Raw genomic sequence first — 15,551 nt, 5'->3', positions numbered from 1 at the left:
CGTCTGGGAAACGGGTGGACTATTAAACAAAATCGGATATGTACAAGGGAAGGACCTCAAAGACCAGACTGCCGGGCTATGGCCCGCAATGTCCGGCTAATGCTGCATCCCAGCGGCGTGCTGTCGGACTCGCAGTTCTGGAAATATGTTCCCGAGCTAAATGGGCGCGGAAGGCTCTGGCCCGCATCCTAATCGGGAAGCGGCTCCAGCATCTCGAACAAGCCTCAACCGTCCCGTTCAAGCGCATACGCCACATACTTGGAAGAAGTGTAGTATCGAGAGGCATAACTATCGGAATCGTGGACCGTGGGCAATCGTGCTGGCTGCTGCACGACAGCTGCCACTAGGCCAAGACGATCCCAGTACGCCGACCAGGTCCCTGATAGCGAAACAGTAGAACGCGGGGAATCTCCTGGTACTTACAAACCCGGGACACATCCTTGTCATATGAAGGTATCCCATTTCGCCGGTCTCGACAGGGCTACTCCAACTCGCAACAGTATTGGGGACAGATCGCCTATCCCCGCGTATGCTTTTGGTCTAGAAAATAGAAGGGCAATCCTTCAAAATCAGCAGACAATGGCCAACACTAGCTGGAATGTAGATCGCCCGTGCCGACGGCGGCGCTGGGCGAGCTCAGCACAAAGCTATCAGCAGGATCATGCTGGATGAGGCATTGGAGACTGACGCAGGAGGTGACCCCAGGTGATAGAAAGGCTTGTCTTGATAGTAGCGGTTTTATCCGCGAATGAGCTCCGATGTCGAGGATTGGCGCGAGCGCAAGCGCATGGCACAGCACATGGCCTAGGGCGGTTGCTGACGCTTGATTCTGCATGACAGTCGGCTGGAAGCGCCTCGTTGCATGCCAGGGGTCTCAAGCAAAATTCGATTAGATGGGAGCTAGGTGTATGCACATTGGCGCGTTGTGGACGAGTGATGGGGTGAGGATGTCGTGGTGCAACGGAGGAGCCCCCATCACTCGGTTGCCCAGCCGTAAGCGACGGCGCTACTGTGGCGTTCCCGAGGTTACGACCAATGCGGACAGGCGCTACGGAGAGCCTGTCTCCGTGCCAGCTTCGGTCAGGTCAACAACACCTTAAACCAACGGTTTCACGAAAGCTCTACTACGGTAAGAGGCATACGCTCTGTGTGTGGAGAGGCTAATATTATGAACTCCGGGACTACTTTGGTTAGCATGCCAGCAAAAGAAGAAGAGTACGTTACGAAGGCTTGGCTATTCTAGCTTGAGTTGCAGTCTGCCTTGAGATGAATTTCAACTGCTGGGTTAGGGTGCGGCGTGTGGCGTGCGGTGGGTGAGTATTGATCCTACCTAGGTACAAAAAGGGGAGGTCTAATCATCAGATTGTGGCCATCGGTAATGCGGGCCGTTTCTCTCCTCGTCGATTGCTAATACTAATCACAGCGCTTGACGTTTGTCTTTAGATCCTTACGAAATCTTTGGACTTTGCTCCGAACACATCTTGTTCAGGTCACCGGGCGGATTTCTGAGTCAAGCCCAAAAACACTGCGTCAAAATGGACATGTTTAGCGCGACGAAAAACGAGATGACGCATTAGATCCGGTATCATCGAGGACTGGAATCAAGCGTTATAGGACTACAACAAAGCGATTAAGACTAACAATTGATGGTAACATATCTAGGGTGCATCGAACTACATCGACTATTCCAAGATTATGTATCGACCTGTGAATAGGTCGGATCGTCTTTAGCGGTCTCGTCCTGTATTCAATCCTAACCCCTCAGGTTTAGAGAGGTATCGTCGTTGTGGCGACATGCCGGCCCAGAAGGCTCATCAAACTCAATCAGATACCTCTGGTTCTCTGCTTTGGGTTGCAGCAATCAATTCCGCATTGCAGACGCCCATGTTAACAAGTTCAGGAGCTATTCCCGCTCTATGGGCGATACCAACCCAAAATCCGCGGGCTGGATCCTCATAGCGAGTGGTTTCGAAGAGCAAGTTCATGTTCTCGACACTTAAATCCATCTCGGCGTTCTTTTCTGCAAGAGTGCGCCACCGCGCCAATATCAGCCGACACATATGGTCATCTTGAAGCTGTGCAGCCAAGCAGTACAGGTCCATCAGTGAGCCGTTTCCGCGATGGAAACCTGCCGGCGCTTTTGTCAAACATCCGGCTGAGCTGCATTGTACGTACCACTGAACGACCTCTATAGATGAGCATTCAACCTGTACTGTCGTTTCGCTGTCGGCAGCCATTAATTGCTGAAGCACCACGGAGCTGCTACCAAGGTCTTCGAGGTCGCCGATGACAACTTCAGATGGTGAGTCATGTGCGTCATGTACCTCTAGTACAACCTTTTCGACGTGTGCCGACATCAGGTCGTCTATGTAGTTATGTACGTCTGCTCGATTTCGAATGGCATCTGGAGGCATCCATCCAGCGATGCGTTCATTGGAGATGGAACCTTCGGCCTTATCCGCACGCATCTGCGGTCTGTCAGTATGAGAGACCTCATTAGGACCACGAACCTTTTGGTTGTTGGTGTAGGCTTGCACGCAAGGAGCGTGAGCGTGTAGGGTGGCAACCTTCGAGCGCCGAGCGGCTTGTGCTTTTGGTTTCTTTGCGTACACTATTTTGAGGGGATAACCTGGATGTTTGGCTAACCAAGCAGGTCGATGTTGTCGCGCGCGCTTTTCCATCGCCGCTGGACCGACAGACATATCATACTTTTTGTTGTATGCTTCGGCGACCCCCGGCCACGGCAGTGGGCCGTATGTTTCTGACGACTCGCCATAGGTATCTGGCTTGTTGTTGTCGCGTTTTATGATGATGAACCCGACCTGCTCGTCTGCATGGCGTTGCTTCCCCTCTCTTTCCATGGTAAGCATGGCGCGCTGAGTGACACGGTGAGCATTTTTCAATGTAACTAATTTTGTTTCGTCTGCTTGATCTTGTTCCGACTCTTGTTGACCCGGCTGATACTCATCTTCGCTGTCATCTGTCTCGCCTTTAACAAGTGAGTCGGACGAAGGATGAACTGTTCCAGGACCTGCAGTGGCCTTCAACCTCTCCAGAGCACGCAACAAAGCGCTTTCGGACGTTGCAACAGCATCGAGAACCATAGTTGAGTAAAGCTGAGGTGATCTTAAGATAGAAGAGATCTACAACGCTAAATGTACCTGCCTGTTGTAGACATTCACTAGACGGTATGTACTCACACGTGTGAGTTTCGGGCGCGCATTGTCGATGTACCTAGCTACTACTCAGCGGGACGGGATGACTACTTACAACCTCGATACTCATAGCGCGTCCCATCTAGATGATTCTAGTCAAGGCATGTTCTTGCGATGTTCGCAAGGTGTTGAGCTTGCATCTTCCAAGATCATAACTTCACATGCTGTAGGTGCACAATGCCTGCCGTCATAATTTCGGGAATCAGAGAAGGCCAAGACCGGTTTAATTGATCTTGAAAAGGGCAAAAAGTGATACTGATACTTGTTGTAGTTGTGCGCACGATGGTAAAGGGAGTGGAATACATGAAATGACTACGAAATCGCCCAAAGTTCACTAGGTGACGTTAAACGTGCGTCTATAGAGCCTTAGCCCATGGAAAACCACTTTCCTATCCCCTTCTTCTTACTAGACCCACCAGATTTCGCCCTCATAGCCACCCAACTGCCTGGCTCTTTCTTCAGACGAGTCAAAAACATTGCTACGTCAGCTTTGATGGAATTGAAGCTTTGCATCATCTCGTTCGCGCTTTTCGAAATACCATTGAGATGTGTACGAGCTCGCTCTCCAGCAAGACCATGGTCCTCGCACATCGTCCGATGCACCTGCTCGTAGACATACAAGTCCTGGCTGGCTCCTTCCATGAGCGGATCTAGCTCAAGGGGCAAACTTGAAGTGCTGGAGTGGGCTGGATCGGAAAGCGACCGGAAAAGAATTTGGTAGATGTTCAATATCCTGAATGCGCGAGAGAAGAACCGATCTAAAGGTGCTGCCTCACTAACGATGGCGTTATACAGCGTCTCTGTTTTCTGTACCAGAGCAGCCTTATCGTTAAGGGAGGCGGAAGCAGATAAAACCTCAGACTCTAAGTCGTGAATGAGCGTAGTGAACGTTTCGCTAAATTGCTCGCTTTCATTCTCGACTTCAGACGTATGAGACAGTATCTTTGCAAATTTAGCTTCGTTGGCTGCTATGATCGCTGCGTCGTGTGCGCGAAGGTTGGTGAAAGTTTCAGCTGCCCGTTCGTTCTCGGCCTGTAGTTGCACAATGGTGCACTGAAGTTGTTCTAGCTCTTTTTGCAAACGGTCAGCTCTGGCGATAATTTCATCGGAGGCAGCTTGGTCCGTGACAGCGAGAGCAAGCTCGCGCTCGTAACGTCGTGCACGCCGTTGCGAATCTTCAGCAAGCTCACGGTAGTATTCGATCTGCCGGTGCGCCTGTTGGAGATCGACTTTGAGCGCCTTGAACTCTGCTGGTTGGTCGTCAACCTCTGCTTCCTTTTCCTTGATTTTCGCTCGCAATGTATTGTTATGAGTTTGCAGGTCTTGCTCACGATCTTGAATCTCCCTAATGTACTCTCGCGCTGCTTTGAGTTCGCTCAACTCCTTGAATTGATCGCGTAAGACGTCCGGGATGGCGTCCTCTATCTGATAGCCTTTCGTTTTGACATTGGCTACAATATCGGACAACTGCTTCCTCATATCCCCGAGAGTAGCCATGAATGCGGTGGCGATGTTGCGTTGCTTCTCGACGGTTGTTGGGATTTTAAACTTGAGCCCGTGGAATGTACCGTCAGGAGTCTAAGAACGAGATTGATGTCGAACATGGTGTTGACATGGTTTCCTGACAGCGTGCATTTTAGGTGTGATGACGTCGATGGCGACGGTAAACCGCATCGTGCCCTTACAATGAAATCATCTGAGCAGTCGGGAATTCGTGACCGAAAAGGGTACTACGTGAGTACCACAGGCATAATTGGCCAGAATATGCCCGCATATCTTTAAGCTGTAATGCACAAGTGGCCGCAAGCTTTGCGCACTATGTGTATCGAGCAGGGAGGTATGACAGCATCGCTCTTAACCGGACAGGTAGTGAGTCGGAATGAATCTAGTATGGCCACTTTCAACCCGCTTTTCCAGACGAGTAGCTGTTTGGTCGAACTTATCGAGCTCGTTCCTAATTGGATCGCACCTTGCTTCATCAGTGGTAGAGACGAGGAGGCCATACTTTACTGGATCTTTCGGTGGGTAGGTCTGCCAGTACGATTGCCTGTTGCTGCTGATGACGGGCTTGGAAGAACGCCGCCAGGTTCGCGACACGTTCCATGCAGAGACTTGTACTTCGGGTCCCGCAAACCGGGGGATGACGTCGAGCAGCTCCGGTATTTGGAACACTTGATGTCCCCGGTGAGTACACTGTCAAGATTGTGTTGTTCCTGATGGTGTCGGTATGGTGCGCCGCGCGGGTCAATGATGCATACCGTCAAGAGCTTCTGCATTACGCGAAAAGGACGCGTCGGAATCGGAACGCGTCGCAGGCATCGGAACAGGTATGCGCAAGAACGAACGGAATTTGGATCCAAGGCAGCCGTGTGGCAATTTAAATCTTTAAGATCGCGTTTCAGGCGGCGTCATTTTTGGTTGCGCTGTGAGCGTGTAGCCCATAGATTTCAGCGACATTGTTTTGCTGATGACAATGGTGATTTTGCGTGTGACGTCACATGCGACGCCCCTGAACGCCGGCTTTGTCTGCCTACCCCACTGCCATTCGGGCACCTTTCCAAGGCTCAAACCTCAATCCTTTTGAACCCGACTCGGATGGCGACTACTCGGCGCGACGCGTTCCAGGACAAGAACGACAGTACTGTATTGTGAAGCAAAGGAGACGGCTTGTGGCGTCCGATTAAGGCTGCGCCCTCTGGACAAGCTGACCGGTCGCGCGACATGCACTAATTAAATGGTTATGCGCAGTTGCGATACGCCGCTGCGCGCTGCGGGACTGCGCGCTCAAACGTATGAAATGATGACCAGGCATCACTCCAGAGTCTCCTCGCGGGTGTGGTGTCTTTTTGTCTTCTCTGTCTGCATTCTACGCGTGTAGGATCGCTACTCACATCACAAACTGCTTTCAACCTGCATCGGAAATGGAACCTCACCACTCCGCAAGCAATGATGCGGACTCCATAGGCGCCAGCTGTGGAGGTATGTTTATGTTGTCCAGTATGAGGTGCTCTTACTAACACTGGAAACCAGGTACCCCGATTTTGTCCTAGTAAGCCCGGCTTTGATCATGTCTGGCAGTGTCAGCTGTGTCTATCCGATTGTCAGTCGCGCCGGATGTTTCACTCCTTCTTCAAGCCAGCAGCAAGCCGCAAGACCCAACGAAAAAATCCACTGTTCCCGGAAACGTAGCTTCTTGACTCAGACTATTCTCATCATCGCCAATCCATTACGCCGCCATTCCCGACGCGTAGACTAGCCCCGATCGATTCATCGAACACATGCTAGTTTGTGTTGATATAGACTCCAAGGGTCAAGCGGTGGAGGTACTAACTCGCGGCAAATTGCACAAGCAAGGCTCTGAGTTAGGGTAATGTCTGGGATGCGAGAGGTCGCGTTCGCCCAACGGAGCCCAGTTGTCGAATACCATGTAGGATTGAGCCCGTAGGCATGTACAAGATCTTGAAGGCGGCCGAGGCGATAAAGATGGAAGAAGAAGCTGGTACGAACACAAGCTTATAAGGAGATCTTATTCTGATTGACCGCTGAGGTGCAAACGCTGTTGTCTGACAGATTCGAGGACATGTTGCCCTAGGTGATCTCTGACTAACGGGGGTTCCGCTATCTGTATGCCTAGCATTCCACGGAAGCGCAGACTACAGCGTTTGTTATAAGAATAAAAGAAGAGAAGTGGTTGTAGAAGAGAAAGGGAACTGTGGTCAGAGCGAGGCAATAGATACTGGTTCTGCTGCCAAGGCACTAGGCCTCCACGTACCACATCACGTGGCTCGTAGATGATGTAATCGTAGGTGAAGGTGAAGGTGAAGATGAAGACGATGATGGAATTGCACCTGGAAAGGTAGCTCGGATGTGACTTGAATGCTGTCAGTTGTCGCTAGCAGGTTATCCTGTGTCGAGGCACTGCCTGTATGTTGTTTCCTACAGCGATCGCAGTGAGCCATATCCCAAGGGCAAGTCTCAAAGTAGACGCGGTCTGTAGTCGACCAATCAGCAGGCTTCGAGGAAGGACAGCGCTCAGTCACCGCCGTTCGACTCTCCACGTGCTCGAAGAGCAAACGGAGGCCACCAAGCTCGCCCAAATTTCTACCTTCTATACAATCCTGCCAGGTCTTTTCTCCGCGACTCGACCTTACTCACAACTCAACATGGACGAACTCGCGCGCGACTCCAAGCGCAAATACGTCGCTGATGAGTCGCCTGTATTCCATTTCACTGCCTCTGAGCCCGCCTCCAAGAAGCCAAAATACTCTCAGCAACTGTCCCGCCTCGCCGAGGCGCGATTTTGGCGTCTTCCGGTAGAGCTGAAGGACATGATTACCGCCAACGTAAGTTCACTGCGCTTCTTTCATACAACACGAGCTAACGTTATCCAGCTCACCAAATGTGACCTAATGGAGCGCTTCGTGTGCGCATCCGTTCTCAAGCAGCGTGATGGTATCCCCGCTGGTACACATGATATGGCGGACTACTTCCTCAGTGCTCTCTACCACGAGATGGAATTCTGCCTTGACCCCGAGAGTCTACCCCAGTTGAAATACCTCATCGAAGGCTCTACCGTACACAACTTCAGCCTCATCAAAAGCGTACTCTTCGACACCTTCGCGACTACATCGAAGGTTGGGCTTGAGCCAATACTCCACAAGTTTCCACGAACCGATGCTAATTTACGCATCGCATCGTTCACAATGGAGTCCACTATCGGCTTGGAGGCCCTGCCAGCTCTCAAGCAATTCTTCAGTTCCAGTTCTCCCTCGCTAGAAGTCATCGTTGTTCCAACATGGTACGACGGCGACATCACCAACATCTCGAAAATGCACGATAACGCAGCAGCAACCGAAAACCTAACGAGCCCCTGGACTCTACTGAAGCCCAAGACCGCGAAACAGCTGGAGCACATCAACTACCACAACAAGATCGCTACCCCCGACGGTTTAGCACTCGATGACAAGTACCACGAGGCACATATACTCCAGCAAACAGGCCCGTTCAACATGCATGTCGCTCTGAAGAGGAAGCGGATTGCGCCTATCAACGCTCCAGGCCATCACTCGGAAAGGCTGGATGTGCTGAGTCACTGGAATGCCCCTGTCGGCCTCTGGCGCTCCTTAGTCGCGGAAACCAACGGATATAAAGTACATGGCTTTAGTATCTTTGCTGAGCCTCCTATTGCGCCTCGTCCCGCACTGCCGCTTGGACCCATTGTTGCCGGTATGGGTTGGTCGAGGACTATTGCCTTACAGGAGCTACGTTTAAGCTACATCGACTGCACCACATACGGCAAAGGATTGCTCTCTTCGGAGCCAGATGATGTACCCGCGACGTTCTCATTCAGTTCCCTTAAGCTTCTTAAGATCAACGGATGTATGGGCAACGCCGAGTTCTTGCACGGTCTACGCAAGCAATCCGCCGACGTGGAGACCTTCCTCTTCTCTGTTCACGACCAGCACATCACTACCGACGAGGAAGAAGCCATTGTACAGCTTGTTCGCTCTTCCAGCAACTTGCGTAGTCTGTCACTCGGGTATACAACTCCACCAGTCGTCAAGGTCTCAAGTCCGTATGCAGGCCTACCTGGCATCCTCAACGACTATTTGGACGATCCCAAAGATGACTTTGCCGACGACAAGTCTGCGCCAAACGCCCGTCAGGACGAAGTGGTGGCAGTGAGCAACGTACAACCTCCTCAAGGCCAGTCTTCCGTCTGGGTCACAGAGTATGGTCGGTTTCCGCTGGCTCGCCTTTTCGGTCCCGTCAACTATACCATTCGTAGCTTGGCGCTGACGCAAAGCCTCCGCTCTGAGATGAGCCACGACGATCTGTCATACATCGGAATAGTTTGCCCTTACCTCACGGACCTCGCCATCGCATGCCCTCTCATCGAGATTGCCGTGATAGATAACAACCTCGACGCCCACATGAAGGCACAACTGAAGGGCCTCGCGAATGTTCTTCGAGCCTACCCCCACCTCAAGTATCTCCAACTCGTCGCCAGGGGTGATGAACGATATTTGTATTACGATGTCTCGCCGCTCGAGAGCATCACGCGCCAAGTCATCAAGCACCTCTCCGAATGTGGTCTGAGCATTGACTTCTTCACCGTTGCTTTGAGGAGTCTGGAACACAAGGATGACATGGGCGCGGAGACTTGCCACCTTCGCGTCCGGAGCAACCCCGAGTTGCATGAGACGATAAGTGACAAGGCGCTGAAGCGCGACATGGAGACGTTCGGCGATGTCATCTCGTGTTCTTTCGAACACTTTGTGCCCACCAAAACGGGTTTCGTATACGATTACTTCGAGAGATGAGGGTGGGGCGTGGGGTACCTCAACTGTTTTCATAGCCATACCTGTACGTAGATGCCATAGCGAAGAGGCATTCAATGATAAAACTCTTCTCATTCTCGATGTCTTTACGGTACTCTGTGCTATTCAGTGCCTTCGCGACTATCACTCTGTAGATACTATGAGCACTGAATACCTCCCGGCCTCCATATTAGCCAGCTATCTCCAAGGTGTAGCGCGTTTGTATCTCCCTGGGTATGCCGTGTATTTGGATGTTTTAGTATGTATGTATACACTATCGCTGCTGATTAAGCCATCCGAAAGCGCACCAGAACATTGCCGTCAATCAAGAATACCTGTTCATGCCTCCAACTACCGTCCCAAAGTACACTAGAGCGCCATCAACTCACTAAGATACGTCTAAGTGTCTGTGACCCAATCATCCGAATGCACAACAGAGCACTATGTCTAGTCAACATCCCCCTTCCATATCAAGTTTTTCACGTGACCGCGGGGTTATACAAGTATACCCCAGTCTCAGAACATGACCTTGTTGAGGTACCGTGATGTGCTTTGATACCTCAGCCAGATGCGCGTGCACTCGGGAAACACAGCGAATACCTCCAGCCTCATATATCACCGTAAAGAAAGACGTCTGCGAACCTCAAGTAGTTGCCAGGGTAAGGTGAGTAACCAACAGCAGCACAGCCAAGACATAGCATATTGACAAGGTAATTGACTTTCATCTCAACTCATATAGTATATAAAGTGGCAAAATGGTATCATACGCCATCCAATCCACTCCATGATGAGACAACCAAAACCCCACCTTGGGAAAAGCAAACTCCACACGCAGTAGTCTAGTATACATATGTGACAGCGTCGAGGGTATCAACCGGTGTTGTGATCTCCGGGCGCGCCATCTGCTCCAAAGCCATTGTTTCCGAAGGTGCCGTCGCCAAAGTAAAGCATATCATGGGGTAGGTACTCCAAGTCCCAAGGCATCATGTCGGCGCCTAGTAGTGACATGTCGACGTCCTGTGTGTCGATGACCATGTCGCCGAATGTGTTGTCTGAAGGTGTGTTGAAATTTCCGAATGTAGGTGAAAACTCGGTTTGAGGTGTAGGTTGTAGCTGATTGTGTTGGGCAGATGAGCGGGTATATGAAGTCGGATTTTGTAATGGCGTTCTTATGGCTGTTGGCGAGCCGCCTGAGAACGGAGAATGCAGATTCAGAAGCAGGTCAGCATCTGAAACCAATACTGGATCTGGTGTGGGCATGTGGTTGAAGGTTGGGTTTGAGGGCGGCGGAGGCATGGATGCCGAGCTGAATTGCGAGAAACCCGATGGTGATGCTATAGATTGGCGTGGCTCGAATTTGATGGGAGGATCGGATATCAATGATGCGATAGAAGACTGAGTACTTGCTGGGAGTGTTTTGGAAGGTGGCGGCCTCGTACTCCGGTTTTCGCCATTCTCGGAAGTGTACATGACAGCGACGTTGGTTGATGGAGAGTTCATGGTACCAGTAAGTGACCATCCGATTGCTATGAACTGTTAGTGAGATTTCGAGAACATGGGCATTGATAACATACCTTGACTGGGGTGTACCATGGGCGAGCCAGGCATATTCGGCGTTCTCGCGCCCTTCCGAATGGCGGCTGCCATCTTTGCGACGTCCGCGTCAGAGTTTTGTGCAGTCAGATAAGTTCCCCAGCTCAGTTTCCTCCTCCAACCAGGGCTAGTGAAAGATGGCTCGGGTCGAGGGGCTTCTAATGCACTTTCCATCTCCTCGGCAGTGTACAGCAAGGGGTCGCCAACACCCTTTGCCTTTTGGTCTAGCACAGTCATGATGTACTTGACACCCGCCCAGTAGGTTTCCAAGGCCTTGAGGGCACGATAACAGCGTTGATAGTTTTGGTTAGCAGCGGAAGCGAGCAATGTGTGCTTAGCGGCGGTCTGCTTTTGTTCCAGATCTCTGGTAGAGCTGTTGTTTGGATTCAGACGGTCAAGAGATTGATGGTTGGCAGCTTTTTGCCAATTCTCCCCGTGCCGGCCAGGGCTTGCAGGGCGAGACTGAGGCTGCGACGAAGCTGAGTGCAGCGCGGTCTCTTTGAGGAAAGCACATGCGGCGATGTATATTGGTTGACTAAGAACAGTCAGTATGCGAGTTTTGCATCGGGAACCTAACCTTATCCTACCTGGTAAAAGGATTGCCGATGCCAGTCTTCAGATCAATGAGCTCGGTAAAGGCCAGGATGTCGGCAACAGTCTTTGCAGAAGACATGGAAAGCTCCCTGCTATTGGTGGACAGTGATTGCGGTGTTCCCTCAAACGTCCTGAGCAACGTTGGCTGATGCAGAAGAACGATCAAGGTATGGAACCAGCAATGGAGGAGGAGAAAGTTAGTGCCCTGGTGGAGCTTGACGTATTGCTGAAAGTTGACCGCATTGAAGTGCAGCTTGGGCGACAGGTTCTGATAGATGCCCGTCAGCCTATCTTCCCAAGCTCCGAGTTGCTTCTGTAGGTCAGCAGTAATATCAGCGGCACTTCGTATCCGGTTAAGGAGATCAGTAACACGGCCGTATAGATGGATGATGCGGATCAGCGCAGGAAAGGGCAATGGCCAACCGGAAGAGTCCACTTCATCCAGAGAGGGAAACGAGATCTCGATGTCGCGATCGCGAAGGGTCACCGGCCGTCCTGTTCCAGAAGATATAACGCGGTCGAGGAAGAAGATGGACCAGAAAGTGTCCAGCCTCTCTCGCTCGGCAGCTCTCTGCTCTTGCTCCTCTGCGCTAGCCCCCTGATTGTCTAAAACTGTGGATTGCTCCGAATGCCGTCCACCATCCGGGTCGCTCTTGACAGAATTTGGGGTTGGGCCTTTTCGTCCCTCATACTTCAGGCCTCCCACAGACTGCATGCCCAGATCCTGCGCCATTCGTATGGCAATCCCCAGATACATCCAGAGTCCACTGTCGCGACTCGCACCGAATTCATCATATGCAAGAAGCAGCGCCGCCTGTACCACTGCTACACTGGGACACGGAAAAGCGTCGGGAATAGCTGACTTGGCTCGCTGCGCAAACGCTTGGCCATGCTCAGAAGGCGGGATCGTGGAGGGTTCTGCATCGCCTTCCTTCTGCACGTCGCTCTTGCCTGTCAGCATAGGATGTGTCGAAAATCGGGCCGCTAACGCACAGACGGCATCTACGAGGATTGCGTCTACCTGCTTCTCCTCCAAGTCACGCATGAAGCGCTCTCGTTGTAGGAATGGGAAGGAGCAGCCGAGATGCACAAAGAACAGCTTGCAGAGGTGGGTAATGAGTGGACTTGGAGACATTGACGAGGCGTCGTATACGGGTATCTCGGCGGGTGTACGGGCTTCTGGCACTGGTGGTGAGCCTACTGATGGTTGCGCGGGTGAGGACTCGATTGCGTGTTCTGGACTTGTTAGCTACATGATACGGAGTTACAGCAGAGCAGTAAGAGCCGGATGCGCCGGCCTTTGTACAAGCACAACCTCATGGGCTGGTTGCTTGGCTTCTGAGACACAGGTGCTCTCCGGTAACAGCATCACGAGCTGCATATCCATGGTGCGCGGGATGAACGTACGATCTGATGTAGTCTGAGCACTACCATGCTGCTTTCCTCGCACTTTGACCACCATCTGTCGCAAACCGGGCAGAATGGCTGTAGGCCCAAAGTATCTGAAATATGGCATTCTGTTCCGCGTGCTCAGGCTTAAGCCTCCGCTGCTTCCGGTCGACTCAACCTTGGGCGAGGCATGGACGCTTGATTCGGAAGTTTGCGACGTCGTATGGGGAAGGTGCGGCCGTGTGAGCAGCGGGTCGATGGGAGGCTCTTGTTTTCGGGAAGGCGCGCTGTTCGAGACAGAGCTCTCTCTTCTTGCAGCCTTTTTGCCTTCTTTTTGGTGTTCGCTCGTGCCATTATCGTCTCCGTACCCGGCGCATTCGTGCTTGTTCTGGACACAGGTTCCACACACAGGTCGCTCACCTACTCCACCGTCAGCAAATGATAGACAGACTTGCCAAACTCCGTACCAGAACACCGCGTCTTCTTCTTCCTGCATGTCAGGCACGCGGAATTGATGCGCCGCCTCTTCGCATAGGGACCATCATGGTTCGTCACAAAACGGATAGGCTTGGGCTGGGGCGCGGCAGCATTCGCAGAGGCCGTCTGAGGGGCTCCTTGATTCATTAAAAGCAGAGTGTGGTCTCAGCGGCAAACGGGAATGACCGCATCAAAGGCCGTGTTGGATGCTGCAGGGAAGGTAGATTTGAGTGGGGTAGCAACAGCTGCCAGATGCGCGTCAACGGTCGATCACGAGCCAGACCAGACAGTGGAGAAGCTGCGAAGAGACGAGAAGCTGTGGAGAAGCCAGCGCATATTCAGCAAGGCTGGCACAGGGCGATCGGCAAACGCTACGACGTGACTCTGCTACCCGACGGGCGTGTGTTGACGACGAGTGGTGGTCTGGGTTGCGGAGCGGAGAACCCCAGATTAGTCGTCGACGCTACCCGGGCCATGCATCAATTCATGTCCGAGCGCGTCTGGCGTGCTGGGAAAAAGTCGCCGCGGCGGTCCCACCTGGGCTGGGAGCAGCGTGCACGCCATCTGCACCCTCGCCCAGCACCGCCATGGAGTCAATCCGCCCAGCCCTCGCCAGCATCCGGCTGTCGGCGCCCAAGAGAGCCTACAGGCCCCTCTACCAATGTCTGCACACATCAGCGGCGCGGGGCGCCACGCCGCTGCCTCATCCATCGGGTACGAGACACGACGTAGCCAAGATGGCTCAGCAATTAACGTCTGACAGTACCCGGACCACCGCCTGCGACGCCCGAGCCACAGCCATCAGATGCATCTGAACGGGTTGCAAGAAAGAGGCGGCAGGCCGACATGATGAAGCAGGCGCGCGAGATGCGCGACGTCTACGCCCCCACCAACAAGCCCAAGAACATGCTGGCCAAGCGCTTCTGGAAAGACGTCTCGATCAAGGAGGACGGGGGCGGCCTTCAGGTCTTTCTCGACCACCGACCTGTGCGAATGCCCAACAAGCAGATCCTCACGGTGCCCGCATCGAAGCCCCAGCTGGCGACTGCCATTGCCCTCGAGTGGGATCTTCTCATGAGCGCGCAGCAGGCCCTCAAGAACGACTACATCCCCATGACCTCGCTCGCCGCTCGTGCAATCGATATCGAGGCGGCGGACAAAGAGGGGAGGGAGAACATCAGGAACGACATCCTCAGCTATTTCATGCGCGTGCTGGACACAGACACCCTGCTCTGCTGGGCGCCCGCAAAGGTCATGAACGAGACGCTCCAGAACGGGAAGACACTGCGCGAGCTTCAGGAGGAAGTGGCTACAGGCATCATTGCCTACCTTCAGACACACGTGTGGCCTGGTGTAGAGATCAAGCCCACGCTCGACCCCGAGACCATCATCCCCACCGAGCAGCCAGAGATGACAAAGCAAGTGATCCGGGGTTGGTGTGCAGGTCTCCCAGCCTACGAACTCGCTGGACTGGAACGCGCGGTGCTGGCGTCCAAGAGCCTGCTAGTCAGCGTGCGGTTGATCCACGAATGGGGCGAAGCATTTGCGCAATCGCGAAAGGTGACCGATGCGCCGCGCTTCGGCATCAAGGAAGCCACCGAGGCGTCGAGTCTCGAGGTTACGTGGCAGACGAAGCAGTGGGGTGAGGTAGAGGACACGCACGATGTCCAGAAGGAAGATCTACGGAGGCAGCTTGGTAGTGCTATCATCCTCGTGGGCGGCGACTCAGCCTGAGCACGTGAAGATGCTATGTAGACAATGTACAACATGAACATTTCCAATGCACGTGTCAGGACGTAGTGCCGTACCTAGGCAGAGCCAAAGCTTAGGCTCACCAAGCTGGAGTTCGCCCAATGCACGCATTCACTAGGCGAATCCGCCATGACATATGCCCGAGCAGGATGTTGGGATAATCGCTCGGTAGCCCAGCCTAGCGGAGCAATAGTCGTGATTCGCTGAAGCA

The 15,551-nt window shown here is 52.8% G+C and overlaps 5 protein-coding genes across 5 annotated transcripts; 2 read left to right on the top strand and 3 right to left on the bottom strand.

Annotated features, from left to right (window-relative positions):
* Positions 1–2,047: 2,047 nt before the first annotated feature.
* Positions 2,048–3,104, bottom strand: J4E83_002206 (uncharacterized protein; the record flags this gene model as incomplete). The annotated part of the gene is made up of 3 exons (XM_049329156.1): positions 2,048–2,075; positions 2,176–2,468; positions 2,511–3,104. 3 exons carry the CDS (start codon positions 3,102–3,104, stop codon positions 2,048–2,050), a joined length of 915 nt encoding a protein of 304 aa, XP_049192128.1.
* A 477-nt stretch (positions 3,105–3,581) lies between these two features.
* Positions 3,582–4,712, bottom strand: J4E83_002205 (uncharacterized protein; the record flags this gene model as incomplete). Its single annotated transcript, XM_049329155.1, has 1 exon — positions 3,582–4,712. The coding sequence occupies one exon, from the start codon at positions 4,710–4,712 to the stop codon at positions 3,582–3,584; it is 1,131 nt and encodes a 376-aa protein (XP_049192127.1).
* A 2,666-nt stretch (positions 4,713–7,378) lies between these two features.
* Positions 7,379–9,538, top strand: J4E83_002204 (uncharacterized protein; the record flags this gene model as incomplete). The annotated part of the gene is made up of 1 exon (XM_049329154.1): positions 7,379–9,538. One exon carries the CDS (start codon positions 7,379–7,381, stop codon positions 9,536–9,538), a length of 2,160 nt encoding a protein of 719 aa, XP_049192126.1.
* Positions 9,539–10,405: 867 nt separating this feature from the next.
* Positions 10,406–13,238, bottom strand: J4E83_002203 (uncharacterized protein; the record flags this gene model as incomplete). The annotated part of the gene is made up of 4 exons (XM_049329153.1): positions 10,406–11,061; positions 11,110–11,663; positions 11,716–12,958; positions 13,130–13,238. 4 exons carry the CDS (start codon positions 13,236–13,238, stop codon positions 10,406–10,408), a joined length of 2,562 nt encoding a protein of 853 aa, XP_049192125.1.
* A 937-nt stretch (positions 13,239–14,175) lies between these two features.
* On the top strand, positions 14,176–15,322 carry J4E83_002202 (uncharacterized protein; the record flags this gene model as incomplete). The annotated part of the gene is made up of 2 exons (XM_049329152.1): positions 14,176–14,302; positions 14,352–15,322. 2 exons carry the CDS (start codon positions 14,176–14,178, stop codon positions 15,320–15,322), a joined length of 1,098 nt encoding a protein of 365 aa, XP_049192124.1.
* Positions 15,323–15,551: the final 229 nt, after the last annotated feature.

The sequence above is a fragment of the Alternaria metachromatica genome (genome assembly GCF_023757995.1).
Source record: "Alternaria metachromatica strain BMP 0045 chromosome Unknown scaffold_3, whole genome shotgun sequence".
Taxonomy (NCBI): Eukaryota; Fungi; Ascomycota; class Dothideomycetes; order Pleosporales; family Pleosporaceae; genus Alternaria; species Alternaria metachromatica.
Note: the sequence above shows the minus strand (reverse complement) of the source record. Positions and strands in the feature narration are given on the sequence as shown.